This window comes from Anguilla anguilla, chromosome 2, assembly GCF_013347855.1.
Source record: "Anguilla anguilla isolate fAngAng1 chromosome 2, fAngAng1.pri, whole genome shotgun sequence".
Classification (NCBI taxonomy): domain Eukaryota; kingdom Metazoa; phylum Chordata; class Actinopteri; order Anguilliformes; family Anguillidae; genus Anguilla; species Anguilla anguilla.
Genome location: NC_049202.1, coordinates 73,912,723 through 73,938,950, shown reverse-complemented (window position 1 = coordinate 73,938,950; position 26,228 = coordinate 73,912,723). Strand labels below are relative to the sequence as shown.

Sequence of the window (26,228 nt, the reverse complement as noted above, 5' to 3'; positions counted from 1 at the left end):
ACTGAGGCGGGGTGGGGGGGTGGGGGGGGGGGGACAAAGTGTAAGACGTGTCCCTGGAATTCATAGCCCACACCCCCGGCACCCCATCAGTCATGTCACGCTCCATTTGACAAACGCCATTTTGAAAATGTTTTACAGGGAAAAAAGCACTACAGCGTGAACCGTATTAGATTGAATTATCTGGGATAATGCCCTGGTAACTCAGCTCAGGCAACATAATATAGACCTCCAGACACTTTTTCTTCTCTTTTTTTGCGCATGTGTTTGAGTCTTATCGGAGAGAAAGTGCGGCTCCGGCTTGGCCGACTGGCGCCGCTCGCGAAATCACGGAGCAGCAAAAAAAGCGGAATAATCTCAGAATACTGAGCAGCCCGGAGTTCCAGACAGCGGCGGGAGAGAGGAAAGGACATAATTCAGCACTGCGCGCGGCAGGCTGGCTGGCTGGCTATCCTCTGGAGGCTGGGGTGCGGGACCACGGGGGGTGTGGGGGAGGGGGCGGGGGGAAATGGCCCTGAATCACCGAAAGCTTCAGGGGCCCCTGATTGAGCCGGGGGCCCCGCCTGTGAGGAAGTCACCAGATGCCGTACTGATAAGCCGGCTCTGGCTAACCGCTAACTGCTAACCGCTAACCGCGTGGCGGTCTGACTCGCTACGACGCCCTGCCGTCTCGGCTGCCCGCGATGTGGCGGAGCCTGAAAGAACCTCCGGGCAGATGAATATTCAGCGGCGGTGATGGTGGCGGTGATGGCAGTGATGGTGGCGGCGGCTGTATCTCGGCTAATGCCGGTCGCCTTCGGCGCGCGCGCGTGCAGAATCGCCCCCAGTGGAAACACGTTCCGAGGGGCCCTCCTCCCTGATGAATATTCATGAGGCGGCGCTTACGGGACACGGTGTTGGCCAGGCCTGGGGTGGACGCGGTGCGGCTCGCTATGGCAACGCATGGCGTGGTCATCCCCAAAGGGGAACACTCGCACCCACGGGCCACTGAGTAATGATGAGGATGACGATGACGACGGTAATGATGATGGTAATAACAGTAGAAAGAATAGTACTACCGACAGTAATAATACAAGAACAAGAACAAAAGCAAGAACAAGAATAATAATAATAATAATAATAATAGACTGCATGCATAAGACAACAGTCATTTCAAGTTTGCAAAGTGCTTTACAGCTAAGGAAAGAAACTCACCCCCATCATCACCAATGTGTGGTGATGCAGGGCAGCCATTTTGGCTCCAGAAAGCTCACTAAACATCAGCGGAGGTAGAGAAGGAGGGACTTATGCTAGTTAAACTGGGTGATCATTAGGCGACCAGGCCAGGAGGAGAGGGACTAGGACACCAAGGAGCCCACTGACCTTTGCAGGCAAGGCCCATGGGACTTTTTAATGGTCACAGTGAGCCAACTTTTCACACAAAAGACAGATGCAAGAAAATAAAATATTTAATTAGCAGCAGCAATGAGCCCGACTCGCAATTAAGCCTTGCATCCAGGGGACGGAGTTACCATTCGACTGCCTCTGATTCCACTCACGGAGGAGAAAGAGACATGGCCGCGATTATAACTGGCCTGGAGGATTCTGGGAAACTAATATTCTACTGAATTCACTTTCTATAATAACGACATGAATAATAATATTAATAATCATCATCATCATCATCATCATGACCAACGCCATCATCATTTTCACCATTCTTCATCATCATCATCATCATCAAAATGTGGTGCAGATGACATAAAGTATGACTGCAGGGTCACGGCAGAAGGCTGCATGTTCTAGGGCCCATTTTCACAAACTACAGAACAGTTCTGTCAAAGCACAGCTACAAATGGGGAATGCAACAATATATGATGTGTGCTGATCATACTAGATCACTGCACACACCTAAATCTTACTGCTCACAACTCACTCACGCACACACACGGACACACACTCGCAAACACACTCACACACACTCACACACTATACACACACACACACACTCACTCACTCACACACATACGCACACACGCACTCTCACACACTATACACACACACACACGCACTCTCACACTCACTCACACACACACACACACTATACACACACACACACACATACACGCACTCTCACACACTCACTCACACACACACACGCACACACACACACACACACACACACACGCACTCACACACGCACACACACACACTCTCTCTCTCTCTCTTTGGCGTCAGTATGATGCAGGAGCACACACGGTGGTCTGATTGGTGGGTGCCCATGCAGAGAGTCACAGCTGACACTACAGAGTTTACACCCAGGGAATCGCTTCTGTTTACTACAAGCATCTCTCCTGCTACACTCAGGCATAAGTGAAACATCCCTCCTGCCTCATTCTGGAGTAACTAAATCATCTTTTACCCCATTCTGGGGTAACTAAAACCTCTCTTTTACCCCATTCTGGGGTAACTAAAACCTCTCTTTTACCCCATTCTGGGGTAACTAAAACAACTCTCCTACCCTATTCTGGGGCAATTAAAACATCTCTGCTGCCCCATTCTGGGGTAACTAAAACAACTCTTTTACCCCATTCTGGGGTAACTAAAACAACTCTCCTACCCTATTCTGGGGCAATTAAAACATCTCTGCTGCCCCATTCTGGGGTAACAAAAACAACTCTCTTACCCCATTCTGGGGTAACTAAAACAACTCTCCTACCCCATTCTGGGGCAATTAAAACAACTCTTTTACCCCATTCTGGGGTAACTAAAACATCTCTCTTGCTTATCCTGCCACCCCCAGTGAAGGTACTGGGAGGGTAACTACGAGACGGCACGTTTGATTTTCCCAGCTGGGGTGCTGCCACTGAGCCCTTGAGCGAGGCACTTAATCTCAATCACTTCAGCACATGTGCAGCCCTATGAATGGATTTCATGTAAAAATGAATTTAAGTCGTGTGAGTCAGTCTGGATAAGAGCATCGGCTACATGTCTGCATGTAACGCGCTGTCATGGTCACAACGTACAGGATGCGGCTTCTTTCTTTCTGGCCTTTCGTTATTTCTCTCCCTTCTTCTCCTTTCCTTTCCTTCCGCCCTCCCCTCCCCTCCCCTCCACTCCCCGTGATCGATCAGCTCGTGGAAAAACAGGGGATTAAAGTATATTTCACAAATATAAAAATGTAAGAGCAACCCTCCCCTTCATCTCTCTCTTTCTCTCGCTCCTTCTCCCCTATCTCTCCACCACCCACTCCCTGCCGCACTCATCAGTACCGGCCGTATGGATTTTCTGCCCGGGGACGATGGATTTCCCGCTGGATGGTGCGCTGACCCAGCTGCACAGGCTGCTAACTCGCCGGGCTCTTGAGTAAAGGTATGCAATTAGCCTTCCTCAACCCGCACGGTGCTCAGCTATGTCTGACCTGCCCAGAGGCAGAGTGCTTCCCGCATGCCAAACCAGAATCACGTGCCAAACCAGAACCAAGTGCCAAACCACAACCATGTGCCAAACCACAACCATGTGCCAAACCACAACCACGTGCCAAACCACAACCATGTGCCAAACCACAACCATGTGCCAAACCACAACTGGAACCACGTGCCAAACCACAACCATGTGCCAAACCACAACCACGTGCCAAACCACAACCAAGTGCCAAACCACAACCATGTGCCAAACCACAACCATGTGCCAAACCACAACCACGTGACAAACCACAACCGTAACCACGTGCCAAACCACAACCATGTGCCAAACCACAACCAGGTGCCAAACCACAACCATGTGCCAAACCACAACCATGTGCCAAACCACAACCACGTGCCAAACCGCAACCATGTGCCAAATCACAACCACGTGCCAAACCAGAACCATGTGTTAAAACAGAATAATATGACAAACTAAGAACATGCACCGAAGTATAACCACACGCCAAACTACAACCAAGTGCCAAATCAGTACCATGTGTGAAATCAGAATCGTGTGTCAAATTAGAACCATTTGCCAAACATCACATCTCTACAGTACAGACTGCTCACATCTCTGTAGTAGACCTCTCACATCTCTGCAGTACAGACCACTCACATCTCTACAGTACAGACCTCTCACATCTCTGCAGTACAGACTGCTCACATCTCTACAGTGCAAACTGCACACATCCCTACAGTACAGACTGCACACATCCCTGCAGTACAGACTGCTCATGTCCCTGCAGTACAGTGCAGGTTTGATAGCCCTGTAGGGGGCATGCCGTTATTACATTCACACTGAGCAGGTGCTCTTATCCAGAACAATGTGCATTAAGTTACATCTAATGCATTTATACAGCTGCATATTTTATTGAAGCAATTCAGGTAAGTACCTTGCCTAAGGGAATAACAGCAGTACCCCAGCTGGGAATCGAGCAAGAGAGAAGTGTGTGTGAGTGTGTGTGTGTGTGTGTGTGTGTAAGAGAGAGAAAGACACAGAGAATGAAGTGTGTGTGTGTGTGTGTGCATGAGCATGTGTGTGTGTGATTGTATGCGTGTGTGTGTGGGTGTGTGTGAGTTATTAGGTGTGTTTATGTGCATGTGGGTGTGTGTATGCAAGTGTGATTATATGTACTGTATGCACGCTTATGTTTATGTGTATGTGTATGCAAGAAACAGAGAATGAGAGAGAGAGGTTTGTGTGTACTTGTGCGTATGCATGTGTATGCATCCATGTTTGTGAGTGTGCAAGATTTTATGTATGTATGCTAATGCGTATGTGTGTGTATGTGAGAAAGACAGCGAGAGAGAGTGAGAAAGACAGAGAGACAGGTGTGTGTACTCATGCATGTGTGTGGGTGTGTGTACTGTATGTAGGTGGGTGAACAGACAAAGTCCAATCACAAGATGGTTGTCGGTGGTTAATTTGCGATACAGCAGATTAAAGTATTATACACCTCCCTCAGAAAGATACAATTCCATCCATCATAGCCGGGCAACACTCAACAGATGGAAAAAATTGAGCCATTTATAATGAATACCCAGGGGTTGCATACTTAACTCTGACAGAGAAGCAGAGACAGAGAGAGCAAGAGAGGCAGGGAGAGAGGAAGAAATATGGACAGAAAAGAAAGTGTGAGCATGAAGGAGATAGAGAAAGGGAGAGAAAGAAATAATAATAATAATAAAAGTCTAATTTACATTCATGTTTACATTCACCTAAAGGGTTTCTGTATTTCTGTATCTTCTGGCTTTGGCAAAGCTTACAAGTGCATTTTGAGTCAAAAACATTTTGAATTTGATTCTGAATTTAAGAGAGAGCAGGAGACTCATCAGTACTAGGGAAAAAAGAAAAAACAAACCCAGAACACTCCCTTCCTGTGATTTACCAGTGCGGACGAAACCGACGCGACGCTTACGATGTCATTACATACTCATCGCGGCCAAGTGAAAAAACCCCCCCCCCGGCAACGAAGGACCGCGCGTGAGCGACGCAATCAGGCTGTCAATCACACACGGCCGCGTCTCCGGGGCCTGACCGCGTAGCGGGAACCAGTGACCCCGCCCGCCAGAAACGGCACCCTCCAGACTTACTCTGTGTTGTTATTTAACCTTTATTTATCCGGGACGTCTCTGGAGACCGGACAGGCCGAACCAGAAGGTGAGAGTCAGAAAGCAGCGCCGCGTTAAGGCGAGGGCGCAAGAGCAGGACAGAACGCAGAACACACGCGGACCAATCAGCGGACTCAAACCCAACAGAACACGCGCGGACCAATCAGCGGACTCAAACCCAACAGAACACACGCGGACCAATCAGCGGACTCAACCACAACAGAACACACGCGGACCAATCAGCGGACTCAACCACAACAGAACACAGCGCCCTGCAAGTCTCTCTCTCTCTAAAGCAAACATTACGCCCCTCAAGCACCTTTCCAGCACTCACAAACTTTCACACATGCTGCCCTTCATCAAACCGCTAGAAAGCTAAGCTTTGAACAGGAAGGAACGTGAGCCGGAGAGCCAGAAAGTCCTTGCTATGCGTGTGTGTGCCCTGAAACCTGACAGCTGACAGGCATACGGGGACACGGCTCTCTCTGTGTTTGCTGACAGAGCCTGAAAGCCGTCTGGCAGCCATTGTTTCTCCCGCGGAGGGAACAGAAAAAGGATTATTTCTGACATGGAGAACAAGAGAAACGCGAGCGTGTTCAGCGCTTAGACCGCTCAGCTGATGCTGAAACGGGACAGAGGGCTGGGAATGAACAAAAAAACAAGTGGCCTATACTCCTCCGTGTGTGTGTGTGTGTGTGTGTGTGTGTGTGTGTCTGTGTGTGTGTGTGAGACAGCAGACTGACTGTGAAGCTGACAGGCTGCCCTAGCTGTAGTGACGTCAGCGTCAGTCTCATAAAGAGATCACACACACACACACACACACACACACTACATAAGCTGTGCAACTGGCCCTGGGTAACTATTAACCACTCAGTACATAAACTGCCCTGTTCCCCGGCTGCCCTTTCCAAGGAAACCTGCCCTACAGAGCCCATGCCCCTACACCACATCCATTTTACACACCCTACCCCACAGAGCCCATGACCCTACACCACATCCATTTTACACACCCTACCCCACAGAGCCCATGACCCTACACCACATCCATTTTACACACCCTACTGTACAGAGCCCGTGACCCTACACCACATCCATTTTACACACCCTACCCCACAGAGCCTATGTCCCTACACCACATCCATTTTACACACCCTACTGTACAGAGCCCATGTCCCTACACCACATCCATTTACACACCCTACCCTACAGAGCCCATGACCCTACACCACATCCATTTACACACCCTACCCTACAGAGCCCATGACCTTACACCACATCCATTTACATACCCTGCCCTACAGAGCCCATGACCCTACACCACATCCATTTACCCACCCTACCCTACAGAGCCCATGACCCTACACCACATCCATTTACCCACCCTACCGTATAGAGGCTAAAGGCCCTGGGAAACATGGCCCTTAATGTACTGAGCACACCTGGGGTTCCAACTCCCTAATGAGTGACTTTACACTGACAGGTTCAATCTCGCCCCCCCCCCTACCTCCCCCCCACACCTTAGGGCAGTGGTGTCAAACTCGTTGCCATGGAGGGCCGTGTGTATGCAGGTTTTCATTCCAACCAATTAATGAGTCCAATTACTCATTCATCCATATGCGTTTAACTGCATTGAAGCACAGAATATAAGAACATTTTTATTTAGACAATGCGGGTCACCATAGACGTCGGGTCACCATTGTGCACAAACCTGCATCCCTAATTCAGCAAATAATTTAACTAATTATATAATCAAGATCTGAGGCTGGAATGAAAACCTGCATACACACGGCCCTCCATGGCAACGAGTTTGACACCACTGCCTTAGGGTTTCAGAACTGCCATCCCAGCCCAAAAACCGCCTGGTTACTCTGGGAACTCACCCATATGACATCGCGTTACAGGCATTTAGCAGACTCTCCTCTCCACTGACGTTTTGCACATCTTTATGCACTCAATACACTCTCACCTGATTCCTGCCTGGGATTCGAACCCGCTACCTTGGTACCGCAGGTCAGATTCCCTAACCATAATGCAGAGCGGCTGCCCTTAAAAAAAAAGCTGATTCTCACTAAAGCCATTATGCCAACCTGTCAGCCTGCCCAGCACGGAAAGCACTGCACCAGACAGACCCCCAGGGGTCCCAGAAATCTGAGCTGTTATGCACTAATGAGTGAGACTGTATTGAATTTTTAGCCTTTTCTATATGATAATTCCTTTTTTTTTCGCGTGAGCTGTTTTTTGACAACTAATTTCCTCCATGGAGATAAGTAAAGTTTCTATCTAACTACCTGTTAACAAAAGTATAAAGGAGTGACTCACCACAGTACACTTAGGCCAGTGGTTCCCAACCCTGTTCCTGGAGATCTGCCATCCTCTGGGTTTTCACTCCAGCCCTACAAAAGCACACCTCCAGCAACCACTAGAGATCTCGTTGAGCTGCTAATTAGTAGAATCAGATGTGCCAAATTAGTATTGAAATCAAAACCTACAGGACGGTCGATCTCCGGGAACAGGGTTGTGAACCGCTGATCTAGACATTAGCAATGTACATTTTTAATTTTATGTACAAACAATTTATGGAGTCAGATATTTATTGACAGTCATAAAAGCTGCGCGGTGCTGATTGGTTTGAGCTGTGAAGGGATTTACAGACACCACTGCTTTCCTGAGGGTTCCATCCAATCACTGATAAGGTAAGGGGCCTAAAGGGAGCGTCAGCAAAGTGTCACTGTCACTAATAAAGCAGAAGGGCACAGAAGCCGGCTAAACTCTGTCCACTGTGGGGAATCCTCCTAATCGTAGACTAGTAGCCTGTGTGTGTGTGTGTGTGTGTGTGTGTTCGTGTGTCTGAGTGTGTGTGTGTGTGTGCTTTGGAGGAGAGGAGTATAGTTGTGTGCAGTAGGGAGATGACAAGGGCTGCATTTTGAACTGGACTCCCCATCTCTCTCTCTCTCTCTCTCTCTCTCTTCCCCATCTCTGTCTCTCCCTCTGTCCCCCCTCCCTCTCAGCCCCCCTCTCTCTCTGTCTCTCTCTACCACCCCTCCCCCCCCCCGCCTCTCTCCAGATACACAGTAACGTACACTTCGGGGTCGCCCTCTCAGCTGTACGGTCTCTTACACACAGGGCCGCAGTGCCACGCGCAGACGCGGGGGCTTGCAGTTAAAAGCAGCTCATTAAGATAAGGGCCAGAACAGGGCCTGGCTGCAGCTCGGCTCGCGCACACTGTTTACTTCCGCCCCGTGAAAAATGTTGACTTAATTGTGGGTCCACTTTGTCCTCTTTGTTGATAAGGAGACGGCCCCTTCACACTCAACATTAGCGCAAGTGGTAAGCTGTTCCTGCTTCTGTCACACACACACACACACACACACACTCACATACACACGCGCGCGCACACACAGACACAAACAGACACACACACAGATGTGCGTGAACGCAGACACAAACACACACACACAGCCACACACGCTCACATACACACACATACACTCACACTTACGCACACACCAACCCTCACATACACAAACAGACACACACACACACGGCATGTAGTCTGTGTCTTTCAGCCAAACATTAAAAGACCAATATGCACTTCAAAGAAAAACTAGCAAATTAATTGAGAGTTTGCAGGTTTTTATTATTTTTTTTGCCTGTCGATTAGGAAAAGGGTAGAAGGCATGTGGGAATGGAGACTGATTTGAAAGGGGAGACAATAACAGGATGAACATTAGGCTCCTAAAGACGCCCCAGAACTGTGGAAAGGACTGCTGGACAACATCGGAGCCCACCCACCACAAGCGCCAGCATTTCATTTCACTGCACGTTACTGTACAGCAAATACACAGAGCCGCACAAGTGTTTTCCCCATTCCTGATTTCCTCTATTATCGCATATTTGTCACACCGAATGGTTTCAGATCACACACACCATACATAGATGGTTGTTGGGTGCAGGATTTATGGACCTCAGGTGAGACAGAAAATGAAAACTTGAGGATAGACAGAGAAAACAGACAAGAAAGAGGTGAGAGAGGCAGAATTGGAGAGGAAAAAAGAGGTAGAGAGTGAGCTCTAAATCTTTGCTGTCATTACTGAGTCAAGCACCCTTTTAGCTCATAACTGCATGGGGGAAGCTATGCTTTTATCATCTGCTTACATGCATGCATGTTTGTGTGTGCATGTGTGCATGCATGCATGTTTTTGTGCACGTGTACATGCATGCATGTTGATGTGCACGTGTGCATGCACGCAAGTTTGTGTGCCTGTATGCATGCATGCATTTTTGTGCGCACGTGTGTATGCATGTGTGTATTGGTTTAGGTGTGAATGCATGTGGTGCATTTGTGTGTACAAGCAAGCATGGTTGTGTTTATGTTTGCGCCTAAGTGAGCATGTGTGTGCGTGCCTATGTGAGTGTGTGTTTCCAATTTTTAAATTTTGCGTGCGTAATAACTCTGTGCATCGTTCCAGGGTGCATTAGAAATGAGGCTACGGAAGACCACTGGCTCATTGGCTGCAAGAGCAGGCCAGCCGCTAAGCATGGAGCACCGAAATCTCACCACGCAGTCACCTCCACAGGGACCGCAACATCACCACAGGTACAACCAGCTAGCATCGCTTTGATCATCATCAACCTTCATTTACGCAGCTCCAAAAAACTGGAACAGGAGTTCTCATTTTTGATGACAGTTGAACAGCAGGAGACCATGGCCCCCAGGCAACTAATAACAACAACAACAAAGGCAGCTCATTTACAAAGCTCCCAATGTGCTACATTTCAATAAGGGATTCAAGCTTAGCAATGCTATTGTGACTATTATCATACTGCTGCAACTACTGCTAATGCTATGAAACCCGCTATGGCTACTACGACTGCTACCGCTAATGCTATTTCAGCTAAAACTGCTCATGCTACTGTTACTGCTAGTGCTAATGCTATTTCAACAGTTACTGCTAGTGCTACTGCTAATGCTACAACAGCTAAAACTGCTAATGCTACTGTTACTGCTAGTGCTAATGCTATTTCAGCTGAAACTGCTAACGCTACTGTTACTGCTAGTGCTAATGCTATTTCAGCTGTTACTGCCAGTGCTACTGCTAATGCTACTACAGCTAAAACTGCTAATGCTACTGTTACTGCTACCGCTAATGCTATTTCAGCTAAAACTGCTAATGCTACTGTTACTGCTAGTGCTACTGCTAATGCTACTACAGCTAAAACTGCTAATGCTGCTAATGCTGCTGTTACTGCCAGTGCTAATGCTATTAAGGCTACTGCTTGGATTAGCACATTTTCAGCTGGCTGAAACTGGACAAGTTTTTCAATGTGTTTTATTAAGCAGTGTTTGCCATTTATTATAAAAACCTCATTTTTAACAGCACAACTGTTACCTTCTTTACACAACTCATTAAAATAATCAAATATAATGCGGCAACTGCCACCTGTTCCCGCTAGAGCTAGAGCCAATGCTATTCCAGCAGCTACCACTGCAATTCTAATGCGACTAGAAATACTATTGCTACTGCTAGCGCTAATGCTATCCCAACCCGCCACTGCTAAAGCTGCCACTTCCATGGCTTTGTTGCTACGGTTACGGCTGCAGCTGATGAGGTCGCTCTCCCTGCTGCTGCTCAGCGGTTCTGAGTGCTTTCAGGTCTTAATGAGGGAAAATTACCCGACCTTGCGCTACGTACTGGAGCCCACACTGCCCTGATGCTCATGCACTCATTCCCTCTCTCTAATGCTCACCATCTCATTCTATCTCTCTCTCTCCTCCTCTCTAACACTCACCCTCTCATTCTATCTCTCTCTCTCTCTCTCTCTCTCTCTAACGCTCACGCACTCATTCTCCCTCTCTAACGCTCACCCTCTCATTCTCATTCTCTCTCTCTCTAACGCTCACGCACTCATTCTCTCTCTCTCTCTCTCTCTAACGCTCACGCACTCATTCTCTCTCTCCTCCTCTCTAACACTCACCCTCTCATTCTATCTCTCTCTCTCTCCTCCTCTCTAACACTCACCCTCTCATTCTCTCTCTCTCTCTCTCAATTCAATTCAATTTAAGTTGCTTTATTGGCATGAAATACAGACATATTTATTGCCAAAGCATACATATAATATGTAAAATAAGAGTAATATTAAAATAATAATGATAAATGTACATATACAATAACAGCAACAGAAGTAAATCAATAAGTATGTACAATATTTATATGGGGTGGGTGGTCACTCACTGTCCCTCAGGTTATGGCAGGCTGAAATGAACTGTGCTGCAATTGGGGCTGTTGATCCTTCCCCTAAAAGAATTGCACATTTTTCTTCTTTTGATTTGTAATTAAAATTATTTATAATTTGGGATAATTTTTGGAAATATTTTTTCCTAATTTGTAAATATTTTGTGCAAGTAAGGAGGAAGTGCATCTCTGTTTCTACCTCTCCTGTCTTACAGTGACCACATATTCGCTCTTCTTTTGGTACCCATGAGTTTTTGTATCTGCCTATTTCAATTGCAAGCGTGTGGTCACTGAGCCTGTACTTGGTCAGGATCCGTCTCTGCTTTGTATCTCTGACAGAGAAGAGATACTCTGCCTGTACGTATTTTCTATTTAGGGCCCGATAACAATTCAGTTTATTTTGGGATTGTGTTTCTTTGTTCCAGTGGTCCAGATAGGAGTTTTTGATGTGTTTTATAATTTGGTTGACTCTAATGGGCTGTTGTGAAGCAGTGCTGGTCTGAAGCTGGTTTGCATTAGTATGTGTTAATGTTAGTCTAGAGAGGTTCAGAACCAGCTGACTGAGGGGATACTTTCCTGGGCTGAGCTCTTGGGTTTGGAGTGCCAAGAATTGTAAGGAGTCTGTTGGACTCATTTTTAGATGTTCAATAAAGTTTAATGCCCTTTTTTGAATTTGAATGAGAGTCGGAAATCTGCCTAATTCAGCCCTGCATGCATTGTTAGGGGCATTTCTATGTACTTTTAGTATGTTTTTACAGAATTCTGCATGCAGGGTTTCAGCTGGATGTTTCTCCCACTTGGTGTAGTCTTGCTGACTGAGTGGACCCCATATTTCACTTCCATACAGCATGATAGGCTGGATGACACAGTCAAAGATTTTTAACCAGATTCTAATGGGAATATTTATTGTATGGAATCTCCTTTTAATCGCATAAAAAGCCCTGCGGGCTTTTTCTTTTAATGCATTCACTGCTAGGCCAAAGCTCCCTGACGCACTGATTTTTAGTCCTAGGTAATCGTAGCTTAGTGTGTGTTCTAGGACGGTGTTTCCTAGAGTAAAGAGGTATCTGTTTTCCTGAGATCTGGGCTTTTTTTGGAAGATCATAATCTTTGTCTTTTTCAAATTTACCGTCAGTGCCCAGTTCTGACAGTATTGCTCTAGCAGATCCAGGTTCTGCTGTAATCCTTGTTTAGTGGGTGACAGCAGGACCAGGTCATCTGCATAGAGCAAGAATTTAACGTCTGTGTTGTTTAGGGTGAGGCCAGGAGCTGAAGATTGTTCCAGTAACACCGCTAATTCATTGATATATATATTGAACAATGTTGGACTCAAACTGCAGCCCTGCCTCACCCCACGCCCCTGCGTGAAGAAATCAGTTCTTTTTTTGCCAAGTTTTATTCCGCACTTGTTTTTTACATATATTGATTTAATTATGTCATACACTTTACCCCCTACACCACTTTGTAGGATTTTATAATATAGGCCCTCGTGCCAGATTGAATCAAATGCTTTTTTGAAGTCAATGAAGCATGCAAAGATTTTTCCTTTATTTTTTTGGTATACATGTTTGTTGATTAGGGTGTGTAGGGTGTAAATATGGTCAGTTGTGCGGTGTTTTGGAAGAAAACCAATCTGACTCTTACTCAAGACATTGTGTTCGGTAAGGAAGGCTTGTATTCGGGCGTTAAGAATACTGCAGAAAACCTTCCCCAGATTACTGCTCACACAAATGCCTCGGTAGTTATTGGGGTCGAATTTATCTCCACTCTTGTAGATTGGGGATATAAGCCCTTGGCTCCAGATCTCAGGGAAGCAGCCTGTTTGTAATATTAGGTTGAATAACTTAAGTAAGGCCTTCTGCAGCTCAGGGGTGCTGTATTTAAGCATTTCTGTTCTGATACTGTCAGGGCCACAAGCTTTTTTAGGTTTGAGTTTTTGGATTTTTTCATTTAGTTCTTTTAGAGTAATTTGGTTGTCCAGGGGATTCTGGTTGTCCTTGATTGTTGATTCAAGTATCTTCAGTTTTTCTTGAATTAGTTTTTGTTCCAAATTGAAATCATCCTGAGAGAATTCTGTATATAGGCTTTTAAAATGGTTTTTCCAAATTTCACAATTTTGGATGGCTAATTCTTCAGGTGTTTTGTTACTTAAGTTATTCCATTTTTCCCAGAACTGATTTTGGTTAATGGAATCTTCCATCTCTTTTAGAGTTTCATGAATTTGTTTTTGTTTTTTTTGTTTTAACATTTGTTTATATAATGAAAGGATTTCGCAATATTTGAGGCGCAGGTCAGGGTTTTGTGGCTGATGATGTTTCAAATTTGATAGTTGTCTTAGCTTTTTTCTAGTAGATTTACATTCATCATCAAACCATTTTTCTTCAAGATTTTGTTTCTGATTTATTCTCTTGTTAGTTTTTTTGAGGTTAGCTTTAAGTGCTGATTGATGGAAGATTTCATTTATCATTTTAGCTGCTAGATTTACACCACTTTGGTCAGGTTTAAATGATGTTAAAATGAAACTGTTAGTATGGTTAGTTATTTCAGTCGAACTGATTGCTTTGGTAAATTCTTCCATGCTGTTTGCAGCCCATCTGTATGTTTGATTGAGATTATACAGCTTAGAGGGCTGTGTTTCAGTTTTCTTGGGTTGTCCAATTCTTTTTAGGTACACATTGATTTGACAGTGGTCTGAAAATGGGGTTTGTGGTCTAACAGTGAATGCACTGATGAAAGAGGGGTCCATGTCAGTGATGGCATAGTCGACTACACTAGTCCCAAGAGCTGAGCAGTAAGTGAACCTTCCTAAAGAGTCCCCTCTGATCCTGCCATTAAGAATGTACAGGCCTAAGGCTCGACAGAGATGCACTAACTCCCTACCATTTTTGTTTACAGCACGGTCAGGGTTATTTCTCTGTGTTACATTTGGTATAAGATTTAGAGGGGTATGTCCAAATATGTGGCTATTTCCATTATTGCTAATACAATCAGGTTCTATTCCTGTCCTTGCATTTAAATCTCCACACAGTAGCACATTTCCCTGGGCTTGGAAATGGCTGATTTCTGTGTGGAGGGTGTGGAAAAAATTTTCATCGTAATAAGGTGATTCAGTAGGGGGAGTGTAGGCCGCACACAGGTAAACATCAGGATCACACATGACTATTCCCTTTTTAATCTTCAACCATATATGTGTTGGGCCTTGTTTTATCGGGGTGATGTCGGGTGCCAGGTCTTCTTTGAGCCATATTATGATTCCCCCTGAATCCCTGCCGTGCTTGACATGTTTTAATTTAAATGATGGCACTATAATTTCTTTGTAACCTGAGGGACAGTGAGTCAGTGTGTCAACACGGCTCCATGTTTCTAAAAAAACAATTATATCATGACTATTTACATTCTTCATAAACTCAGGGTTTGCGCTCTTGAGCCCAAAGGTCGAGGAGCGCATACCCTGAACATTCCACAAACTGATTGAGAGGGATTTAATATTTAATTTAAACTATTAAAAGTGAAACAAAAAATATATATGTAACAACAGAATTATTCTTTCTTTTTCTGTTTAGCACATGTAATTTTATTTATTATTTATTATTTATTATTATTATTATTATTATTATGGGACAGTAAGTGTCCCTCCTACCCGCTCTGGTGACCTTTAACCCATCAGTTTACTGCAGAGGAGGCTGAGGAGGCTCTTAATCTCTCCCAGCTCGGTGGTGGTGGGGGCGAGGCCGGGGGCAGGGGCGGGGGCAGGGGCGGGGGCAGGGGGCGGAGGGTGTCGGCAGGTTGGCTGGCTCAGGACTGCAGCATAGCTGAGCTGCTGCTCCTGGTGGGCTCTGGGCCTGTGGATGGGGAGCCTGGGGTGGTTGGGCTGGGCGGGGCGCTGATGGGCAGCAGGTACCCACATGTTGCTGCGCTGGTGAGGTGGGGCTGGGAGAAGGGGGGGCCTCCTGCTGTACTGGGCTCTGCTGGGGGCGAGGTGGGGGGGTGGGGAGTGCTGGTGGGGCTGCGGCCTCCTGCTGTATGGGGCTCTGCTGGGCAGGAGGTGGGGGGTGCTGGCGGGGCTGCGGCCCAGAGCGATGTCCTTAAGGGACTTGGCGAAGATCCTGACTCCTGGTCTGTTCAGGTGCACAGCGTCATGCAGGTGCCAAGGGCCCAGGGCAGGGTGGTGTACCAGGTGTACACTGGGTAGGGTGGCACATCCTCTGGTGATCTCGGCATTGATTGCTGCAATGATGTGTGGGGGTGTGTCTGCTCGGGGCAGCAGTGTGGAGACCACCACTCTGGAGTCGGGGAACTCCTGTGTGGCCTGCACTGCCACCTTCCTCACAGCGCGAGCGGTGTGCTGCTGTAGAGCTCGCAGGTCGTTGGTGCCGGTGTGTATAACGATGCAGGCCGGGCTCCCCAGTGTGTCCCTCTTCAGCTGCTGCAGGGCCTGTCCTGTGTTCGCACAGCGCAGTGCGCTGACCCGCCGGCCTGGGAACATCCTCTGTGTGTCTAGGTACTTCCCGTTGGAGTCCATTAATAGGACCACCTCGGCATTGGGGTGCTTTGTCTGTGTGTCTGTAAGGGGCTGTGTGTTAGTAGTAGGTTGTGTGTTAGGGGGTGTGTGTGTCTCAGTATGTGTGTGTGCGTCAGTGAGGGGCTGTGTGTCAGTGAGGGGCTGTAATGTAAGGTTTGTGGTTGTGTTACGGTGTGTGTGTGTGTCAGCAGGGGATTGTGTTATGGGGAGGGGCTGTGTGTCCGGGAGCGTGTATGTGTCGGGGAGGGCTGTGCTGTGTGTATACCTGTGGAGCTGCTCTTTTAAGTTCTGTAGCTCCATGTTGTGCACATTGTCCCTGTGCTTCAGGTCCTCTTTAAGGCTGGCTAGCTGCATTCTAAGAGCTTCATTGTCCTGCTGCAGCTCTTTTAATTCAGCCATTGCATCACTCACTGCCATCCTGCATTCTCTTTTCACCTGGCACACCTCATCCCGTAGCTCCTGGGAGAGGCTGTGTTCACACAGGCGGGCCATGGTGAATTCTTTAAATTCTGTGTAGTCCTGCTCCAGCAGGGCCAGGGTCTCCCGCATTTGCTCACTGTACTTTGGGCTCCGTATTGGGCTGGCGTTGGCAGGCAGAGGGGGTGTATTGGGAGGTTGGGTTAGGTGGACAGTGCTGTTGGTGGTTGGGGAATCATTGGGGTCAGGGCTGATAAGTTCAGGGGTTCCCTTAATTTTGTCTGCCTCCTCTTTCAAAAATAAAAATATCTCCTCAAAGGAGTCCAAGCTGGCCTCACTGCCTTGAACTAACACTGTCCCATTGTGGTATATGTTAATGGTTAATATTGTGGGGCTGTCATCTGATTGATCCCCAATAACGATCTGTCTTCCATGGCAGATGCCTCTTTTTTTAATATTTTTAAAGTGCTTACACAGAGCTGTGTGCCAGGCTGTTGGGTGCTCTGTGTGGAAGATCAAGTTGTTTTTGATCTTCCTGTCCTCTATGTAAGCATAGTCACAGTGCAGGGATTCAGGGCTGTTTTTCAGTACAGAAAGTTTATACTGCTTCCTGGTCTGAGCATTTGTGACTTCTGCAGGGTATTGTATCTCTGTGCTTCTGCCTGCAGGCTGCTCCGTTACCATGGTAACCGTTGCCATGGTAACCAAAAATTGTTACAGTGTGGAGGCACTCCAACTGTCACTTTCTTCAACTTTTTAACTGACGTTTGGCTAATGTTGTTTAGCTTGCTAGCTAACTTTTTTTTTGTTCAGCCTTTTGTTTGTTTAGCTACTATATTGTTTACTATGGTATCTTATTTATTGATAATATAGTTCAGGCCTACCTTCTATGTTCTGTGTTCTTGTTTTGTTCTGTTTTTCTTTTCTTTTTTCTTTTCTTTTCAGCTTTCAGCTTTCCAGTCCAGTTAGCTTTGCTTACTAATCTTTGCTTGCTAATTTATGCTAATTTGGTTTTATATTGTGTTCTGGCCTGGTTTTTCCAGTTTTATAGTAATTTTGCTGTTCTGCACTTGTTCAGTGTTCTTTTCTGAGGTATTCTGTTGTTAAATATTTATTTTGTCTCATCAATTACTTAGTTAAAAGATAATATTTTTAAGAGCTCATCATTAGTGTGTCACTCTTCAGAAGCGCTCTCTCTCTCTCTAACGCTCACGCACACATTCTCCCTCTCTAATGCTCACCCTCTCATTCTATCTCTCTAACGCTCACACTCTCATTCTTTCTCTCTCTCTCTCTCTAACGCTCACGCACTCATTCTATCTCTCTCTCCTCCTCTCTAACACTCACCCTCTCATTCTATCTATCTTTCTCTCTCTCTCTAACGCTCACCCTCTCAATCTCCCTCTCTCTCTTCCTTTCTAACACTCACACTCTCATTCTATCTCTCTAACACTCACTCTCTCTCTCCCTCTGTAACGCTCTCATTCTCTCTCTCTCTCTATCTAACACACACTCTCGCACAGTATCTCTCTCATTCTCTCTCTCTCTATCTAACACACACTCTCGCACAGTATCTCTCTCATTCTCTCTCTCTCTATCTAACACACACTCTCGCACAGTATCTCTCTCATTCTCTCTCTCTCTATCTAACACACACTCTCGCACAGTATCTCTCTCATTCTCTCTCTCTCTATCTAACACACACTCTCGCACAGTATCTCTCTCATTCTCTCTCTCTCTATCTAACACACACTCTGGCACAGTATCTCTCTCATTCTCTTTCTCTCTCTCTGTCTGACACAAGGTCAGTGTCCCCCTGTGCACGCCAGTTTATGTTCCAGCCACAATTGCAATGCCACAATTTTAACAAGCTGTTTACTTTTCTTAATGACGCCATTCATGTTCTGAGGGATTCTTTACCCTCGTAAACCACATTATGTCAGAAATAACAAGGCACGCCATGAAGAATTAAAGTCCCGTTTTCACATTGTGCCATTTTCCAAATAGCTATAAAGCAAACAATTATATTAAGAGAGGTAAAAAAAAAAAAAAAGATCAAATTAAATACTGAGGTGGATCAGTAGTCTCCTCACTGGTAGAAGTGTGGACACACAGACACTAAAGCTAACCATTAGGTAGACAATGAATAATTCAGAGAAAAAGCAAATGATAACAAGCCAAACCTGCATTGTGTTATGTTTAAGGAGAAAAAAAAAAAAAAACTTAAAATATGTGTTCATTTACGGTAATTGAGCAAGAGATTGGAACACACAATCTCATATCAATTCAATTCAATTCAAAATGCTTTACAGAAAACATTGTACAATGTACATAAAGTACAACACAATTCCATGAATAATAAACAAATGAGCACATGACAAATACATACGAATACATAAACTAAGAATTATTAGATGAAGAATAATAATTCTCTTTCTTACTCTCTCATATCTCATACCTCTCTCTCTCCCTCCCTCCCTCCCTCCCTCCCTAACACACACATACCCAATATCTCTCACTCTTCTGTAACACACACACACACATTCTCATATCTCTGTCAATAACTCTCCCTCACTCTCTCTCTAATACACATCTCACACACTCTCTCTAGCACACACATAATCTCATTCTCTCTCCAACACACTCACTCCCATACACTCGCACCCTCTCTCTTCCTCCTCTCTCTCACACACACGCTCTCACCCACTCGATCACACACACTCAGTCACATACACACTCTCTCCCTCGCAAACTCTGTCACACACACACTCTCTCACCCACTCGATCACACACAGTCACACACTCTCTCCCTCGCAAACTTTATCACACACACACACACTCTCACCCACTCGATCACACACAGTCTGTCTCACTAACTCTCCATCACACACACACACACACACACACACTCACCCACTCGATCACACACACACTCTATCACACACATACACGCTCACACACACACACCCACTCACTCTGTTCCACACACTCACACAGAGAGACTCACACACTCTCACTCACTGTATTCCACACACACAGACTCATTTACACACACACACACACACACACTAGCTCTCTATCACACACATTATCCCACTCTCACTAACTCACTCTCTATTCCACCCACACAAGCACACACACACACATACACACACACACTTTAATTATTTTCTTGAGACTACACTCGCAAGGTAAAACAGGACTAAATGTCCTCAGAGCAGAGGTGCTTCCAGTACACACACACACACACACACACGTTGCCATGGGTTTCCTCAGCAGGTGTATCAGGTGCAATAGCAACGATGTTGGAAAGCACACCGATATTACGCCAGTGTGCGACTCCATCTGGACTCAACACAATCTGGACTCAACACAGTCTGGACTCAACACAATCTGGACTCAACACAGTCTGGACTCAACGCAATCTGGACTCAACGCAATCTGGACTCAACACAGTCTGGACTCAACACAATCTGGACTCAACGCATGGGTGTCACCGTTGGCACGTCAAGAGGTAAAAGCAATTTCCTTCAGCATCACATTAACAAGGTAATTCAGCCAAATGATAGATTGCCCGTTTTACGCAAGGGGCACCTCAGATGTGAGCCATTGATTCCTGGACTCCGTGATACAGGTACAGATATGGCTCGCGGTTTACGGAGAGAGAGCACGTGCACGCACAGGCCGCCTCACCCGCAGACCCACAACCCGGATTCCACAATCCAAACGCACCGCTTCAACAGAACGAACGATTCAACAGCATTCAAAGATGTTTACAGTGAAATAGAAAATTAAGCCAGCACGCTACTTTTTTTGTAATGAATCGATGCACAGACAAATGAATGAACAAATGAACGAATGAATGAATGAACAAATTAATGAATTAATGAAGCGCAACATTTTTTTCTTCACAAACGCAGCAGGGTACGTTTGTTTTTAAGTCAGATTCGGGGCTGTCGGGTGGAGTAAGCACCACGGGCACCAAATAAAATACGTGCCAGTGCCCTGCAGTGGGTGGCGCACAGCTGGCATGGCCCCAGGGACATACGGGAGGGATTCAGCCAGAGGGGACGGCAGGGTTCATTGCTCGACCCCTGTCAGCACCGGTACAATTGGGTCTCCTCCACCCCTACTCTGCACATGCGCGGCTTGCTGTTGCGGTGTGAAAAGAAGCAGCCGGCTGTTTACGCTGTGTTTCAGAGTAGAACCGCGAGTGGTCTTCACACTCCCGAGCCAGCTGCAGGGGCCACGTTTGAGCACACGCACACACACTTCGCGAAGTGGACCAAATGTGGGTGGGATTGGAGATGACAATTAAAAAAATTTTTTTTAAATACATTTTTAAGTTAATGGCAAATGCTGATTGAATCCAGCTCTGTGTTTCCTATGAGAGAAAATGACATTAGAGTTGTAAGGGCCACATGAGTTACAGCTTAAAGCAAACCGTAATCCCAAATGCTGTAATTGAGCTGCAGGTTACTGCCTCTGTTTACATCGCACGTCACCGGCCGCACACTTCAGCCAATCACAACGCCACGCTGTCCTCAGCCAGGCACACTTCAGCCAATCACAACGCCACGCTGTCCTCAGCCAGGCACACTTCAGCCAATCACAAGCTATCGCCACGCTGTCCCCAGCCAGGCACAGCCAATCACAGGCTAACGCCATGCTGTCCCCAGCCAGGCACAGCCAATCACAGGCTAACAGCACGCTCTCCCCAGCCAGGCACAGCCAATCACAGGCTAACAGCACGCTGTCCCCAGCCAGGCACAGCCAATCACAGGCTAACAGCACGCAGTCCCCAGCCAGGCACAGCCAATCACAGGTTAACAGCACGCAGTCCCCAGCCAGGCACAGCCAATCACAGGTTAACAGCACGCAGTCCCCAGCCAGGCACAGCCAATCACAGGCTAACAGCATGCAGTCCCCAGCCAGGCACAGCCAATCACAGGCTAACAGCATGCAGTCCCCAGCCAGGCACAGCCAATCACAGGCTAACAGCACGCAGTCCCCAGCCAGGCACAGCCAATCACAGGCTAACAGCACGCAGTCCCCAGCCAGGCACAGCCAATCACAGGCTAACAGCACGCGGTTACCAGCCAGGCACAGCCAATCACAGGCTAACAGCACGCAGTCCCCAGCCAATCACAGGCTAACAGCACGCTGACAGGACGGCTAACTCATTACGGGATCGATGCTCCACAGCCCACAAAGTGCGAAACTCTCACCACGTCCCCGAGTCTGTGAACGGAAGAGAGGCTTTCAGGCTCGATGGAGGCAGTAAAAAAAATGGCCACAAATTGATCCCATTCGGTTTTTACAACTTGAGCGGCAGAGCGATAAAATTTCCTTCAAGGCCACAGCGGCGAAGCATCAACACCTTAAATTTCCAATTTCATACAAACTTCATAATGTGACTTCGCTGCTTGTGCTCTCTCTCTCTCTCTCTCTCTGGGTTATCACAGCAGCACAGTGTGTGTGTGTGTGTGTGTGTGTGTATGTGTGTGAGAGAGAGAGTGCGTGTGTGCATGTGTATTATAGGTGTGTGTGTGTGTATGCCTGCCTCTGTATTTCAGGTGTGTGTGTGTGTGTGTATAGTAGGTGTGTGTGTGTGTTCTGCACTCACTCTGAAGTCGATGCCCACAGTGGAGATGAAGCTGCCAGCCAGGAAGGCCCCATCTTTGAAGCGCACAAGCAAGCAGGTCTTCCCCACACCTGAGTCTCCCACCAGCATCACCTGCAGAAAGAACCACAGTGACCTTTAACCTCTCCCACCAGCATCACCTGCAATGAGAACCACAGTGACCTTTAACCTCTCCCACCAGCATCACCTGCAGAGAGAACTACAGTGACCTTTAACCTCTCCGACCAGCATCACCTGCAGAGAAAACCACAGTGACCTTTAACCTCTCCCACCAGCATCACCTGCAGAGAGAACCACAGCGACCTTTAACCTCTCCCACCAGCATCACCTGCAGAGTGACCTTTAACCTCTCCCACCAGCATCACCTGCAGAGTGACCTTTAACCTCTCCCACCAGCATCACCTGCAAAGAGAACCACAGTGACCTTTAACCTCTCCCACCAGCATCACCTGCAGAGAGAACCACAGTGACCTTTAACCTCTCCCACCAGCATCACCTGCAGAGAGAACCACAGTGACCTTTAACCTCTCCCACCAGCATCACCTGCAGAGTGACCTTTAACCTCTCCACCAGCATCACCTACAGAGAGAACCACAGTGACCTTTAACCTCTCCCACCAGCATCACCTACAGAGAACCACAGTGACCTTTACCCTCCCACCAGAACCGGCACAGTGATCCAGTGCTCCTAACAGCACCCACGGAGAAACACCCCCATCACAAAGCTGCATAAGTGAACAAGGCCCTTCCGTTATTAAAAACCACTCTTTCAATCTTTTATTTATTGCCGGGTCACACCTGGTGCCCGGCGGCTCTCTGTGCCCACTCCAGTGTGGACGGCCTCTCCCCACAGACTCAGCAATAAAGCCCACATCTGAGGCACTGCAGCATTCACGAGCCAAAGCAAATTACAACTCTGAATAAGTTCCCAGAAGCCTTTGGAACAGAAAGCCATGCACACAGTCCTGTTACCTAAAAATCACCACTGGAGTGATGGTCCAGTCAAGCTTTACACAGTGCCTTCCATGATTTCTTTGTGTGAAATTTGTGTTGTATTATTTATTTTTGCATGGTTCCAAAGTGTATTACATGCAGTTACTGCACTTTAAAAATAATTATACGTAAAATTATACGTTTATTTTAATTGGTTTATAACGTGAACCAGTCAAAGAGCTAGGCCGGTCCATGTCTTGAACCAATCAACAATTCCAGTCATTTTGCAGAAGGAGCTGGTGACGCCGGTGGTGTTGTGTAGGTGAATCACCCGTGCCCACGCGCCCCCAAATCGGCAGTGGGGTTAGCGCACCAACAGCGCTGCGGTTACAGGCCATTCCAAACCAGCATGGGAATCGGACCGCTTCAGCCAGAGGAGCGATCTAATGAACTTCAATTCAATTACATTTTATTTGTATTGTGTTTTTACGGAGAAAATGTGATAAAGCCACTGAAAAGAAAAAAATGGGAGGTAATAAAAATAAAAATAAACAAGCACACCAGTGGGGAGAAAAACCGAACAGATGGTACAGTAGCTAAATCCGGAGTGAGAACCCACCCTGGTCTCTCTCACACCAAGACTAACTCGATGTCAAGCTGGGGAGGGAAAGCTGGTGACGTGAGGGACACGGAGAAATGGAAAAATAAGCGAAGTTAACAGCCTTGGATCTCACCAATTACTCAATTCAAAAGCAAACACGGTCGCACGTTGACGCTTCCGTTGTTAAGTCAGGACGGGGGCAAAGGGAGATGGGCTCGCAGCGCCATGGCAGAGACGGACAAGCTGCTCAGACACCTGGGAGATTTCTCAATCCAAACAGTCCTGAGGGGTTCTGTCCGCCCCGCGCACATACGATTCCCTCGTGCAGAGCCGCGCGCTGTTTCTCCGCAACAAGACAACATTGACCACGCGCCAATTTGGAAGGGACACGCGACTGATAATGGGCTCCATTCGTTTATTTTCGGCGCCTTCCTGAACGGCTTGTAGAAGAGGCGCTTCTGTTTTTTTACTCTCCGCACGTGCGTCTGTGCGCACGCTGTGATGCGTTAAAAAAACGCTATCCTAATAATGCAATAATGTTGGCATAATCAGGAACAGCCCACAGTTTGTTATTTTATTAACGTTTGACGCGCTTATTTTAAAAAAAACAGTTGAAACGACTATAATGCAACGTGGACTACGTATGCTGAAGGAAAATGGTCACTTTTTCCATTACGGACTTCTGACACACATAATGTTTAAGATAACTGCTGGTATAACTACTGGTAGTATCTAGCAGGGCAGTGAGTATAGGGCGAGCCCAAGCTTGACCCCGCAGGTCGCTGGGTCTTCAAGCCGACAAACTGTAGTTGTGGACTGACGAAGGGATTTAATTACCAGGCATGCCCTGAGCGCGCCAAAATAAACACTGAAGTAAATATACAAGAAACGTTAAGTAACTTAATTAACAATCAAGCCCTGAATTGAGGAGCACACGGGTTAATAACACTGGCGTGCAAACCGAACTTCTTAACCACTCCAAGATGAGAGCGGTTTATCTTACAGTTGTCCGATATGACAACGGTAAAAAATAAAAATAAAAAATAATAATAATCTTTTTTAAAAATCTTCAAACACAGGTGACTGGACTGCTAAAACCTGCCGGGCAACGCTAATGGCACTCACTCCGCGAGTGGAGGTGATGCCTGCGCGAGACGAGGTGGCGGCAGCGACTTGGAAAAAGTGCACCTGTTTCTCTGTTGGAAAGAGAGGAGGAGGAGGAGCTGGCTGTACTCACACGGCGATATCCTATTCCTGTGGTCATGCACCCGACCATGGGCACTGCCGTACTATACTCACCTGATAGCAGGTGCTGGGGAAAACTCTTGTACTCACGGTTGAGTAGGCTACAGCCGCGGATAACACCTAGTACTTCTTGAAGCGTTTGCCGCGCCGATTCCGAATGACCTGAAAATACTCTACTACAGCAATGGTGCATTGAGCACAGTGAATTACCAGATGCATAAATAAAGTCCTCTCACCTTAAAAGCGAGGTCATAGAACTCCCCGCTGTTGCTGAGCGAAGGTCGGCTGGGGTGGACCACGCCGTTTGAGAGAGCCTCGGTCCCGGGGGTGCCTTTGCCGCTTTTCCCGCTGTCTTTACCTTTCGCGGTGGGGCCACTGTTGCTGCTCTTGCCTTTGGCAGTCTTCTTCCTGGACATGGTTCGCACGGGTTTTGGGGCAATGGCAATCTATAAACTCGTTTCAGGAAAAATAAAAATAAACCGGCGCACAAAGATGTTGACTTTTTCCCCCGCGTCAACTAAATACGCTAAAATATATTTCTCAGACTTAAAAGGAGGTCGTAATGCAAGAGTTTTAAAAACTGTACTTTTCACCTGTACGTCAGCGTCATGGCTGTGTGGACGTATCAGTCCCACTACAATATTGGAGCGTTCTTGGCACTTTTCCCCGTGCCTCGTCCGCCACGAGCCGAACGTACTGTTTACTTCCCCCAGCCTTCTCAGCAGTGTTGATTCAGTGCAGGTAAGGTAGCGCTGTCAGTATTGGCTGTCCGTTCGGTTTTTAGTAAAACGCGACGTCTTCGGGGGGAAGAAAAAAAAAGTCCGCACTAGCTCCACGAGCCTCTGTTCGAAATACCCTACAATCGGGAGTTGGAGCATTAACGGAAAAAATACAAACCGCGGCACCTTGCGCAGCGGGGAGGAAAGCTCACATTTGGAGAGCGCTCAGACTACTTGTTGGAACCAGGGTGGTTTAAAGGTGCAGTACCGCTTTTTTACGATAGCAATGACTTTTCCCCCATCAAGCGAGAACAAACAGTCAAAATAACGCTTTAAAATGTCTTCAGCATACGCAGGCTT

The 26,228-nt window shown here is 46.9% G+C and overlaps 1 protein-coding gene across 1 annotated transcript in view; it reads right to left on the bottom strand.

Moving 5' to 3' along the window:
* Nucleotides 1–26,228, bottom strand: part of LOC118221702 (ras-related protein Rab-26) — a 73,863-nt gene extending 47,635 nt beyond the window's left edge. Inside the window, exons 1-2 of the mRNA XM_035407005.1 lie at nucleotides 25,386–26,228; nucleotides 22,354–22,464 (exon numbers count right to left, since the gene is read on the bottom strand). Coding sequence (XP_035262896.1) covers nucleotides 22,354–22,464; nucleotides 25,386–25,565 — 291 coding nt within the window. The 5' untranslated portion in view covers nucleotides 25,566–26,228. The remainder of the gene's footprint in view (nucleotides 1–22,353; nucleotides 22,465–25,385) is intronic.